Source organism: Periophthalmus magnuspinnatus, chromosome 1 (assembly GCF_009829125.3).
Source record: "Periophthalmus magnuspinnatus isolate fPerMag1 chromosome 1, fPerMag1.2.pri, whole genome shotgun sequence".
Taxonomy (NCBI): Eukaryota; Metazoa; Chordata; class Actinopteri; order Gobiiformes; family Gobiidae; genus Periophthalmus; species Periophthalmus magnuspinnatus.
The window spans coordinates 27,102,141-27,114,199 of NC_047126.1; the positions used below are offsets into that span (position 1 = coordinate 27,102,141).

General features: G+C 38.1%; 2 protein-coding genes across 4 annotated transcripts; one reads left to right on the plus strand and one right to left on the minus strand.

Annotated features, from left to right (window-relative positions):
* Window positions 1-257: 257 nt before the first annotated feature.
* Window positions 258-7,047, minus strand: LOC117371176 (tetratricopeptide repeat protein 39B-like). Of its 3 annotated transcripts, XM_055224245.1 has the most exons (19): window positions 6,988-7,047; window positions 5,614-5,715; window positions 5,470-5,498; window positions 5,271-5,379; window positions 5,073-5,200; window positions 4,929-5,005; window positions 4,588-4,717; window positions 4,407-4,506; window positions 4,267-4,332; window positions 4,070-4,178; window positions 3,902-3,969; window positions 2,629-2,688; window positions 1,942-2,103; window positions 1,782-1,873; window positions 1,115-1,235; window positions 912-1,023; window positions 699-816; window positions 469-585; window positions 258-379 (listed from the first exon to the last, which is right to left on the minus strand). In XM_055224245.1, the coding sequence occupies exons 2-19, from the start codon at window positions 5,641-5,643 to the stop codon at window positions 265-267; spliced, it is 1,743 nt and encodes a 580-aa protein (XP_055080220.1). In that variant the 5' UTR covers window positions 5,644-5,715; window positions 6,988-7,047; the 3' UTR covers window positions 258-264. The 3 variants fall into 3 exon arrangements, with proteins under 3 accessions (XP_055080220.1, XP_033822695.2, XP_055080216.1); XM_033966804.2 differs by lacking the exon at window positions 6,988-7,047 and having other exon boundaries at window positions 5,073-5,204; window positions 5,275-5,379; window positions 5,614-5,804; XM_055224241.1 differs by lacking the exon at window positions 6,988-7,047 and having other exon boundaries at window positions 5,614-5,791.
* A 471-nt stretch (window positions 7,048-7,518) lies between these two features.
* Window positions 7,519-12,019, plus strand: snapc3 (small nuclear RNA activating complex, polypeptide 3). Its single transcript, XM_033966782.2, has 9 exons — window positions 7,519-7,758; window positions 8,352-8,435; window positions 8,535-8,613; window positions 8,789-8,893; window positions 8,971-9,120; window positions 9,186-9,268; window positions 10,476-10,634; window positions 11,583-11,690; window positions 11,753-12,019. The coding sequence occupies exons 1-9, from the start codon at window positions 7,538-7,540 to the stop codon at window positions 11,898-11,900; spliced, it is 1,137 nt and encodes a 378-aa protein (XP_033822673.1). The 5' UTR covers window positions 7,519-7,537; the 3' UTR covers window positions 11,901-12,019.
* Window positions 12,020-12,059: the final 40 nt, after the last annotated feature.

Here is a 12,059-nt window from a genome sequence, read left to right on the forward strand (position 1 = left end):
CCTGATTTTTTTAGTTGATTCTGTAGCTCTAAAATGGTCTGATCTGATCAAAGTGAAATTTAACACTTAAATCTTTTACATCAAAAATGTTCATCTTTTTCATACACATGTGATGTTCTCACTGTACAACTATTAAGGTTTGTGCTAACAAAAGTTATGCTTTTGTACATAATTCTGTATTTTATTTAACACCATATAATTGTACATAACACATAACGACCCATAAATTACATGATAGAGCTGTATAATCCTTATTACACTGATTCAAGCTGGAGTACGTGAAGGAGGCAGTTTGGCTGTGAATGTTCCCATTGTGTTGAGCGCAGCATGGATGCGGAAATGTAGTCTTGACTCCATGTTGTAATCTTTGTAGTTTGCTCTGTAAAATTGTGATGGAAAACCAGGAATTTGCATATCAATGTGAAAACATTAAAATATTTTATATTAAAATGATCTAAAAGTACTTACTTGACATTTTCCATTATTTCAATGGCCTTGTCAAAGTCGCCTCGTTGTTTGTGTAAGAGGCCCAGTTCATACATGGTGTATGGTACGAGATAGTTGTTGAACTTTATTTCAGTTTCTCTGAAATATGAACAAACATTTGACACATTTAATTCCACTGCTCGATAAAAAGAAAGACGTGCATGTGCTCATATATTTGGGGAAGTATGTGTATATAGGAACTCATAACGTGCCTTGATATAACATGGTTGAAGGACAGCTCAGCTTGGTCGAGCTGCCCCAGCTCTCTGAGGCACAGGCCTTTGAGCAGCTGCACCACACACTGATCATCCAGGTGATACACTGAAGGATCTGCACACACCATACAATACAGTTAAAGCCTCACACATACTACAGTACACAGTTAACAGCCACTAAATCCATCACATCACTTTTGTAATGCGTACTTTTGGAGTCATTGAGCTTCTGTTCGGCTGTTTTCAAAGAGCTCAGGAAACCTTCCGTGAGCTCAGGTCTTTTCCCCACGACAGTGAATCCATTCCACACATAAATCATTTCCTGTGGTGAAGTTTGACATGACTGTATTCAATATTTATCATTTATAAAAATCAATAAAGTCAATATTATTGGTTCTTTAATTTGTCCTCACCAAAGCAGGGACAACGAGCTCCACGGGGTTAGAGGAATTGTATCGATCCGCTTTCTTTGCTGCAAACTTCTCTGTTGGAATGGACTTTCCAGCAATCCTCATCCTGAGTCCATCCACCTGCCTAAGAAACACATCAATATGAGCCGTGTACTCAGATCAGAGATGGTACAACATACACTCTTTACTATGTTAGAATGTTGTTTCCTCATCAAAAATACACCCAACGTTTTGTTTTGTTTCATTCACACAAACACATAAACCCTGCATATTTAGGCTGAGTACTTCCCTCAAACAGAAAACCATCTGTTCAACCTTGTGATGTCATGTGGTGATACAGGAAGTGCTCCACAGTGTTTTTAAACTGCATACACCTTCACTAGAATCATTTGGGTGATTTCAGTCCTGCAATTGCTAATCTCTACTGAACTAAAGGTAAAAATTAGCTGTTAACTACCACTATGTGACATCACAAGGTGGAACAGAGCATTTTGAGCTTTGGAGATGTAGACAGACTAACAAGAAAAGATTACTCAAACACGTGTGAATGAAACAAAACACAACTCCAGGTATGTTTTTGAAAAAGAAACAACCTTATAACATGGCTTAAAGCTCACAAGAGTCAATTTGAGTAATATAGGATCAACACTATGAAGCCCACATCTTTTACCTGAATGATTCCACCACATTCTCTCCCATTTTGGTCACTTCCTCCTCTGGGAGCATACTCAAGATGGCAGCTTTTAAGAACATATAAACTGCCTACAGGAACAAGTACAAATTACTGCTTGTTCTTTTTTTCCAAATGAATTAAAAGAGTGATTATGTACCTGTGACCACTTGCTCTCTTTACACAGTAGGTTAGCGTAGCGGTAGGCTTCACTCCAGTTCTGTTCAAAGCAGTAGGCCCACATGAGCTCCCAATAGCACAGGTGATGGATCTGACGCCACTCCTCCTGCGCCGCGATACAGGCCAAGAACTTCTCCTGGGCCTAAAAGGGCAACATGGCACACTAAAGTCACTGATGTCATCAACAGTGCCAGGGAATGTGAAGCCAACTGGAGGCACTGCTGTGTCTGAAGCTCTGTTAGACTTTAATCTGAGCTTCATTTTAACACAATCTGATCAAAACAAACTGATTTAGTTGGAACTACATCAGGTGAGATTATTTCTGTTGTTAAACAAGTCTCTCACACATAAAATTACAATCGCAGACTAGCTAGCATTAGCCAACAGTTTTTCAGTTAGTCACACTCACTTTTTGTGTTGAAAACCAAACACCTGAACATGAGCATGAAGGCCGATCACAGGATTCTGTTGTTTGAATCCATTTACTATTTCTTCTTGGGTTTTTGGACTATGCTAAAACTCTTTTGATAGTGTTTGCTAATGTGTGACCATAGTAATTGCTAAACATTCCACCATAGACATAAATGTAGAACACCACCCAGTGTGATGTCACTGCAAATTATCAATGGTAAGTTCACTTAAGGCTATTAAGTGCACAAATACTTACAAGAGTGAAATCGCCTTTGAGCAGAGCGATTCTCGCAGTGTAAAAAAGCATGAGTGCCCCCTGTTGGTGAGAGAAATCAGTACATTAGGGACAGTACATTGGAAATGCATTTTCACAATTGTATGAAAGATTATTTGAAGACAGCAATATGTGAAATAGGGTCAGAAAATGTTAGAAAAGTGTTCCTAATTAATTGCAATTTTCAATTAAATTTTATTTTGTCTATAATTTAAAACGTATATAATGTCTTCCTGTTCCTTAACATAAATGGTAGTTGACTTTTCGATTAATCATCTGAGCATATAATTGTGAAAGTAATCAAGTTTGAATCAAGATTGAAATTCAGTCTTTTAGTAGTCAGTTTAGTAGACTTTTCTGTTTTCATGTAACAGATCAGTTTGTTCATTTACCTTGACATATTTGGACTACTTGTCTGCAGTAATCATGTAGCAGTGATGAGTCTTGCTGCCTGATTTGCACAGTCTTTGGCACAGTCTTGCACACAGCGCCCTCTGCAGTCTGACTTCTTCAAAACAGTAATGTGGAAAAGCAACAACGCTCCCTCGTCTCGGTTTAGTGTATTAAGGGCACGTTTCTGGATTTCTATTGTCTCTTTTATCCAGCAGTGGCATTTATTGTCCTCTGTCTCAATAATTTTGGCTCCATTTTGTCTGCTTTCTCACACTGAATACTTTTTTGAAGAAGTCGGACTGCAGAGGTTCCTGTCCCTGAAGATAGACGGTGCCAAAGACTCTGTAGACTCTATTGGGGTGCCACATTCTGCAATGGGGGTGCACGCTTTACTTTTATACTTTATATTAACTTAGAGCCTTTTATGGATGGTCATTTGATGTCAGTAAAAAACATAATGACGATTGATGTGTTTATGAAGCATTCTGTCCGTTTCATGTATGTGTTGGTTCTACTCTGATCAACTGTGACCTGTTCTGAACACTGACACAAATGTTTGCTCCAAAATTAGATAAGGCAGATGACTCCCTGCTCCATTAACATGAGCTCTATTGTATGCATGGATTTTATGATTGATTTATGTAAACCTTTTGTTATGTAATTCTGCTACTCTCCCTTTTTTGGCTGGTGCAACTTATACTCTGGAGAAACTTCTAGTCCAGAAAATTTGCACAGTCCTATTATTGATTCTAGTTTATTTTGAATTTGTGATTTTCCAGTACAATTATTTTATAGCTTTATATGAATAAGGATTGTGCCAGTTGGAATAGGGATCGTGTATTTTTTTTCTTTGCATACTTACATTTGGGAACTTCTTGGCATAAGGTTCGAGCAAAGCTTCAGACTCAGTGAGGTTTCCTTCACCAGTCCCTGCACAGGAAAGTATTACATTACATCACTAAATTACAGTTGAAAATTACAGTTTTAATGAAAGAAAACTATTGTCAAAACTACTCTGAGAGCCTCTAACCTAGAATAACTGTGATGTAAAGGTGAAACATCATGAGTGTGAGGGTGCAGAGGATGGATCGCAGGCTGTTACTGGCCGCACCCTCCCTCAGCTCTGATAAACCAACCTCCTGAGGGGGAAAAAATAGATTAATACATTTTAATGCCTTAAAAAGTTACATTTTCTTGTTACGGTTAAAGCAAATAAGAGGCACATACCCGGTCTCCAGAGAATCCCAGAAACTCCATCAGCCTGAGGACTCGAGATGGGAGTAAAGACAACATCTGAAGAACACATGAGAGGACTGAGCATATTGGAAAAAGTTCAAAAGTGAAATTGTGTGAGTTAATGCTCTTACCAGGTTAAAAGAGCCGATGCCCATACTGACACCACTCTTAAAATGGACAAGTGAGCCCAGCTGTTCCTCTTTTCTGCTGTTTATCATGGCCTGGCATTCTCTAGCGTACAGTACAGGACAAATAGTTATTTTTATGTCCAATGGAGAGTTAAGGCTTTAAAAGAACTGAAATTACACTCACTTATAAATCTGATAACTGTTGCGTATCCTCATGCCTCCTTTAATAAATCCAATTATACTTTCATCTAAAAATGTCAGCGCAGCTTTCTGGAGCAGAACCTCGGCATAGCACAGTTCGGCGTGCATCTCCTCTGTGAATGATTTTGAAACCAACTATGAACTGACTCTTTTATATTATAAAAATTTCCATCTTGCAATAAATGCATTCTCTCACCTTCTATAATTATGCATAATTATATGTAAACATAAGTATATTCATAGATAAACGTTGTCATATACTTTAAGAATGTTGACGATGAATATTAGTGTATTTGATAAACATTTACAGTCATTACAAGTTACCTTCTGTCAAGTTATCAGACGTTTGTCTGTACAAAAAACTTGTGAGGGTCTCAACTAATCCTGTTTTCTTCCTGAAACTAAATCAAAGAACAATTACATGTAAATGTACAACTGTTTGTGCAAAAAGACTATGGAGAGACTTACCGCTGACATGTCTGCAAAGCATCTCTCAAAGACGTCATAGCAGCATCCATGTCTTTGGGGTCAAAGGTCATGCCTGCCTGCATCACCAGGATGCTGCAGTAGCCCATGGCATGATACATGCTCTGGTCCTTCCTGTCAGAAAACATTATTCAAATCTGTTCCTGTTTTAAACATTTATGCAGAATAAATACTGTGGACTTGCCATGGTTTTAAAAGAGCCAGAGCATCAGCAAAGTGGTTGTTGAGAAAGTATTCCAAGGCAGTGGAGCATTCCTTCAAAGCCGTCTCTAAGTTCATTTGTGTTATTCTAAAAAAGTAATAAATACAATTTTATATATTATACATTGTGTATATATAGAAATCTATGACAAATGTGTATGCCTAATGAATCACTTACTTTCCATTTTCAGAATTTGTAAGGTCTACCTAAAAACAAAACATCAAATAACACATGAACAGAATTCACATATTTGAAGTACAAATTCAATAAATGATGCTGCAGGTCCTAAATGTCTTTCCTGACACACAGCACACAGCTTACCTCCTCGATCGTGTCCACTCTGGTCTCCATGTGTGAGGAGGTCTTCTTTAAAACAGTGGGAGAAAAAGGACGTTGTCCCTGAGTCTTCAGAGCCGCAGTTTCCTTGAGCAGAGAGAGACATGAGAGGTGCAGGGACATTTATAATGTCCCATCCCGGGAGGGGCCTAAAGTTGAGCCTCCAGCCCTCTGCTTGTGTCTGTGCACACACAGCTCCATTGTACTGACCAGACTGGATTTTCAGAATAACAGTATTTGACTCATACACTCCTAAAATTACGTGTCGCTGATTTTTTTTTAAATGCAATTTCATGCAAATTTGTCATGTTGTCGGCCTGTCAAGATTATTACATATACAACTCATCTCCCACTGGGCTGAAAGGACAGGATAAAAGGCTGAATGGTGTGAGACGTGCTCCAGACAGACATGAGTCAAATCCACTGTTTGGTAAAATTTAATTTTTAATTCCGTTCAGCTGGAGGTCACAATCCTGTTTTTTAGCGACATCTTGGGGCCAGTTGGTGTAAACAAACTCTCAGATGCAAATGTGCTCATTAATTGAAGAGTTTGACACATTGAAAAACATGTTCTATTTGAATATTGCTATAGTATTATTATAGTTTTTGAGTGTTTCAGGGAGTATTCCAGACAGTTATCCACCTGTTTAGTCCCGTCCCAGAGGCTGTATGACAGGGTGGAGTCATGGAGCTCGCGCACAGTCATGTGACGCACGTGGTAATTGACGTAATTGACGTATTCTATTAACAGTCTGAGGGAGAAGCTTGACTAGTAAAAGTATGCATACAAATGGATCAAGAAAAAAAGAGACAACAAACTCTGGGCCATTTCAGACACTGTGGAGGAGAAGGAGGGAGCACATCATTTGGCATAAACTGACAATCTTTATCTTGCTTTATCTTTATTTATACAGAGGAACCCACTTGGACCCTCTTTTTCAAGGGTTTCCTGTTTAAAATACAGTACAAACAGAAAAACAAACAAAACAGGTATATTGGTGTGTTTCAGATGATATCACAACATTCTATATTTTAGGCCTATAATATTTAATAAAAATTGAGATTTTGTATTAAAATGCAGATTTTGTTGTAATATATTGAGCACTTGGGTGTAGTCACTAATCCAAATTATCTGGTTTAACATTTGTGAATTTACTTTTTGAATGTTTCATGGCAAAGTGCAATATAATGAATAGGGAAAACTGTCTCTTGCCCCATCTGAGAGTATGACATCATCACATCAACCACCAATAGGCCTAAGTCCATATAAAACATTAAAACAGATGCAGTGAGTGTAAAAGTTTGTTATCAGAATATTAAATTGTGATTGTGTCATCAGTATAACCAGTTTTGCTTTACCTTGAAGTGTATTCCATTTTTGTGAAGCAAATCAGGTAAAAGCCCTCTTTCCCATCTCAGTTCTGGTGTGACTAGTCCTTATCCTTAATCAGTCATGTGATCTGATATTAAATGTTCCTGTATCAATGATTAACAGACAGGTGAGGTATTCTGGCAGTTTTTGAAGTAGTCTTATAGATACATTTCATAGAGTGCTGCTTTCTTCTAACAGACAGTGATGGCCAATCCACTTTTCCATAGAGAAACAATGATGGGTTTAAATCCATCAACTGTAATAAAATGAAGGGCAGAGTGAAATAGTGGATCCAACAGTTTCAAAGTGGAGGTTGAAGTCTTGAACTATTTCTTTTCTGTAATTTATTCGGATACAACAATAGGACATACTACCTTGAACAGCACTCTGCATCCAATTATAAACTGGACTGTACATGTGTATATGAGGATTTAGATGTTAGGTGTAGTTCTTATCCGTGGCGCTAGGTGGCGGTACTACAACTTATACACCGCGCGCCGCCGTTAAACTCCACAGAAGAGAAGAACAACAACAACAATGGCGGCGCGTGACTCCAAATCAAACATCCCAGAGTTTGAAAGCATCGATATTAACACCAAACCATTTCACATCGACTCTTTCAGAGCAGAGTGGCTCAAGCGGCTCCATCCGGCTCAGTATTCTTATGAACAGCCAGACGAGGACGAGTTTGATGTGCACTTTGCCCAAGAGATGGGGCTCGACGCAGGGACCATGTCTGAGCTCACGTCTGTCTGCAGGTATTCACTCTGGCGCAGCTGTGACGCATGTGTCGATTTGGGTTGGATCAATTGGGTTGATACGGCTCATTTTGGCTGATGGAAATGAGTGTAGGAGCTCGTGACAGGCACCCGTCATGTCCTGTGTCCCCGGGCCACTGGGCTACATGCTTTAGTGACGTACACGGGTCTTCTACGTCCAAATGGCTCAACTCGGCTCACCACCAGACTGTTCGGGTGAATTTTCTGCTTTCTGGCTAATTTATAATCTGAGAGCCATTGCTTTTACTTATTCTGATTACTAATTTAACTTTATTGTGGTATTCAGAGTACAGTTTCTGAAATCAAAGCCATACATTACGGTTTTTGATCATGTGATTTAGGCTTATTTTTTTTGAGCGAGTCAACTTGTACCTTGCCAAGTAACACTGCCAAAGCTAAATGCCATATTGCAGAACATTCCAGGCAAACCAAAAACATCTCCATTGAGAGAAGTACATGGGGGACCACAAAAGTCACATAGTGCACCTTTAACTACTGAGAAAGGGGTGATTATTGTTTTTGTTGTATAATGCAAAAGTTGACCATAGCTATTTTCCTGCCTCTGTTTTCAGCACCGACTCTCTTCTTTGCCATCCCAAGGACGAGCAGCCTGACACAGACCTCGTGCCTGAAGATGCAACACTCATAACCTTGATGTAGAGCACCTTTTTCCATCAGCAATCATAAATATGATGCCGAGGCAAATTTAATTGACCAAGATAACCAAATTCTTTTCTTTCTTTTTTTTTCAACAGACAACGGAAAAAGAAACAAGATCGCAAACTTACACAGAAATGTCCAAAGAACAGACATGAGCACTATGCAGATGAACTGGTGAGAAGTTAGTCTTTTGAAACAAAACATTGCACAGACTAGACTAGTCAACTAGAATAATTATTATTTGCAGCTCCTTGTTAGTAGTAATTTGGTCATTTAATCACATAAAAATTGCCCTCTTGAAAAGTTGGAGCAGTCTGATGTCATTGTATCCTGTATTTCTGCATTTTAGGAGCGGGTAACGATTGAGAGAAAACCAGAGGCAGCTGAAAATTTGGTCCCAGAAGGAGATGTTCTTCTAACCATAAATGTATACTACCCAGCTGTTTTTGATAAAGTGAGTGAATGTGGGGAAATTCATTTTCCAGTTTGATTATTCAATGCTGATAAATTTGATTTGTCATTTCCTCTTAGTTCAACTACACCAGGCCTCATATGACTTTGCTAATGACCGGCTCTCACACACTGGCAGAGCTCAGAGATGCCATTTGCTGTGTCAGCGACTTGCAAGTTTGCGGGGAGTTTAGTAACAACCCTGACATAGTTCCAGATTTTGTTAGCAAAGTGAGTAATTGTACATTGATATCACTTGTACAGATATATTTGTGTAAACATGGTTTCTTTTATAGGATCACTATAAGTCAGCTTTCTTCTATTTTGAAGGAGTCTTCTATAATGACATGCGTTTTCCAGAGTGCCGAGATCTTAGCATGTAAGTTGGATTAACTATTGGCCTCTTTAACCATAAAATGGGTTAAATATTTTGGGTTGCATTAACTTGCAATTTTATTTGCACTTTACTGTACCCTACACTATGTAAAGTCCATTTCCATAGAGATTTTCTTGCTTTGCCATCCTCCACAGAGAGTGATTCATGTTGATCAAAGTATTTTTGAGCCTTTTGAATATTTTTGAAACATAGAGGTTAGTTTTACTGTTAGTTAAAATCAGCTGTTGATCACTCCTTTCCAGCTCGAGTAGACCCACAGGGCAAGTTATACGACAAGAAGTTTTCACGTCAAATGATTAAAAACAAAATAGTGGAAATAGTTTATAGTTTTATCTTGTATTGGCTCATTGACCCTACATAGGATTATAATAAATATGATTAAATATTTTACATATAAATCATTGTGAGTGTTAAAATTACATGTTCAACAACTAATATTACTGTATAACAAGGATACCGGGAGTGAGTGCTTCACTGGGTTTTTGTTTGCCTCCTTATGTAAAGCATCTTTAGGTATCTTGAAAAGCATTGTACAAGTGTTATGTAGTATTATGTATTACTAACAGGTGCAGGAAAAAATGTAAATTAGCAGGTGCTCTTCGAGGATGAGCGAGGCCCTATTTCACAAAGTGGGTTACACTAACAATGAGTTTAATTCATGACTCAGAGTTATCCAACTCAAACAGGGCCAACTCTGAGTTGGCCCTCTACTTCAAAATAGTTTTGAAGTAGAGTTAGACCACTCAGTTTGTTCACTTTTAATTTAGCTGAAGAGAGAAGCCACTGTCAGTGGAAAGAAAAGAGGATTCACCAGAGGAGGCTTCCATCTTAGAGGGACAGGATGTCATGTGACTGTGGACCTGTTAAATTCAGGCTTTATGGTAAAAATATAAAAATTTGAATATTGATTGATCTCAATTTTTGATATTATTTAATATTAGCTTTTCAAAGAAAAATAAATATAGCTTTCAGTATTGTTCTCATAAACATAAGGAACTGTCATTTAACACAAAAAATAGCCAAGTCTAAGTCTAAACTCTCGACCTTTTGATTAAAAATGCCAACAAAGATTAGAAATGACAGAATCTCCATCTTGATTAAAATTCTACTAATTACCAAGTGCTATATACAAGCTGAAGTATACATATGAATATTAATCTGTACTTTTTTGATTCTTGCCTGTACTTAGCACAACTATTGAATGGGCAAAGAGTCGAAATTTTCCTCCGTTCACTCAAGCAAACATGGAGGACACACGGCTTGTGGACCTGAAAGTGAAAGTGGGCTTCCCGTACCTTTACTGTCACCAAGGAGACTGTGAGCATCTGGTCATCATCACAGATGTTAGGTCAGTAAGTAAACAGTGCAATGGCTACAGCAGTTTAACTGATACTCTGCAGTGATATCACACTACATGTCTATGGTGGAATGTTCAGGAGTTATAATAGTGACACAATGCACACATTAGCAAACACTGACAAAACATTTTAAGAAAGAGAAAAAAACACAACATTTAAACAACACATTTTCAGGAGTCTGTGATGAAGATGAGTGTTCATGATTTTCAGCAAAAAAGGTGAGTGACTAACTGAAACTGTTGGCTAATGTTAGCTAGCTTGTGATTGTAATATTATTTAAGAGGGACTTTTTTCACTGTATAAAATCAGCTCACCTATTGTGATTCCAGGTAACTGAGTTCTTTGTGGTCAGACTCTCTTAAAATAAAGCTCAGATTAAAGTCTGACTTGAGTAACAGAGCTTCAGACAGAGCAGAGCCTTTAGTTAACATCACATCCCCAGGGAACGGTGATGACATCAGCTTTATCAGTAGAAGGATTAATCTAGATAGAAATCAACATACTTTCTTGACAGGAACCATTTCTACCGAATCACAACATTACAGGAAATGGTATTATCTTTTGAAGTTAAATTAAAACAAAATGGTAATTTCACTGTGCTTACTGCATGAGAAAAATATTGTGGCAATGTAATTGGCGAATTTTTTTTACTGCACAGGGTACTACTGTTTATACTACATCAATATTTCTCCTGATTTACATTTTATACACAGCGGTTTATCACAAGATCTGACTTTAGCCTGCGTTATCAAGCAGTGATATCAATTCCAAAGAAAGGCTCCTGTTGTTGGGTTTCAAGTCTCTCAGAACACTCTGCGTGGGTGTTAACAGGACAACCACACATGAAACAAGCATTCACACCGCTAATGTGAGACCAATCTACGTTCAGCTCAAAGGAGACTTTAATATGCTCTTAACTGTTACCTCAAACTCTGCAGGCTCATGCACAGGAATGACTGCCTGGACAAAAAAACCTATCCTCTGCTCATCCACAAAGATCGTATTGACACTCATAAGTGCTCCGTTTGTCACGTCTACATTGGCAGGTTTGTCAAAGGCAAATTATACATATGGAAATTTAAGTACTAACTGTGTATTCTTTCTTTAGGTGGCATACTTCCAATGACCAGTTTGCTCCTAGTGACCCATGTCTCTTCTGTGACAAGTGTTTTCGAATGCTGCACTACGACACACAAGGAAACAAGCTTGGGAACTTTCTGGCCTATCCCTATATAGACCGAGGTGCCTTTAACTAAGGTCCTGTTTTATTGCTGTATATTACAGCATACAAATGTTAAGTGTAGTTAAATTGTTTTTTCCAGTTTAACATTTTCCTGAAGATTTAATTTCTATTAAAGGTTATTTTTAAATCTTTCATGGTGTAAAGGACTGAATTATTGGAAACATAAGGTTAA

Bases quoted from the DNA above. Each gene is read 5' to 3' on its own strand.
- snapc3 (XM_033966782.2), top strand. From the start codon at position 7,538: ATGGCGGCGCGTGACTCCAAATCAAACATCCCAGAGTTTGAAAGCATC. The intron at 7,759-8,351 runs GTATTCACTCTG...CTCTGTTTTCAG, and splicing joins GAGCTCACGTCTGTCTGCAG to CACCGACTCTCTTCTTTGCC. The intron at 10,635-11,582 runs GTCAGTAAGTAA...CAAACTCTGCAG, and splicing joins GTCATCATCACAGATGTTAG to GCTCATGCACAGGAATGACT.
- LOC117371176 (XM_033966804.2), bottom strand. From the start codon at position 5,751: ATGTCCCTGCACCTCTCATGTCTCTCTCTGCTCAAGGAAACTGCGGCT. The intron at 4,333-4,406 runs GTAAGAGCATTA...TGTGTTCTTCAG, and splicing joins GCATCGGCTCTTTTAACCTG to ATGTTGTCTTTACTCCCATC. The intron at 380-468 runs GTAAGTACTTTT...ACAATTTTACAG, and splicing joins GAAATAATGGAAAATGTCAA to AGCAAACTACAAAGATTACA.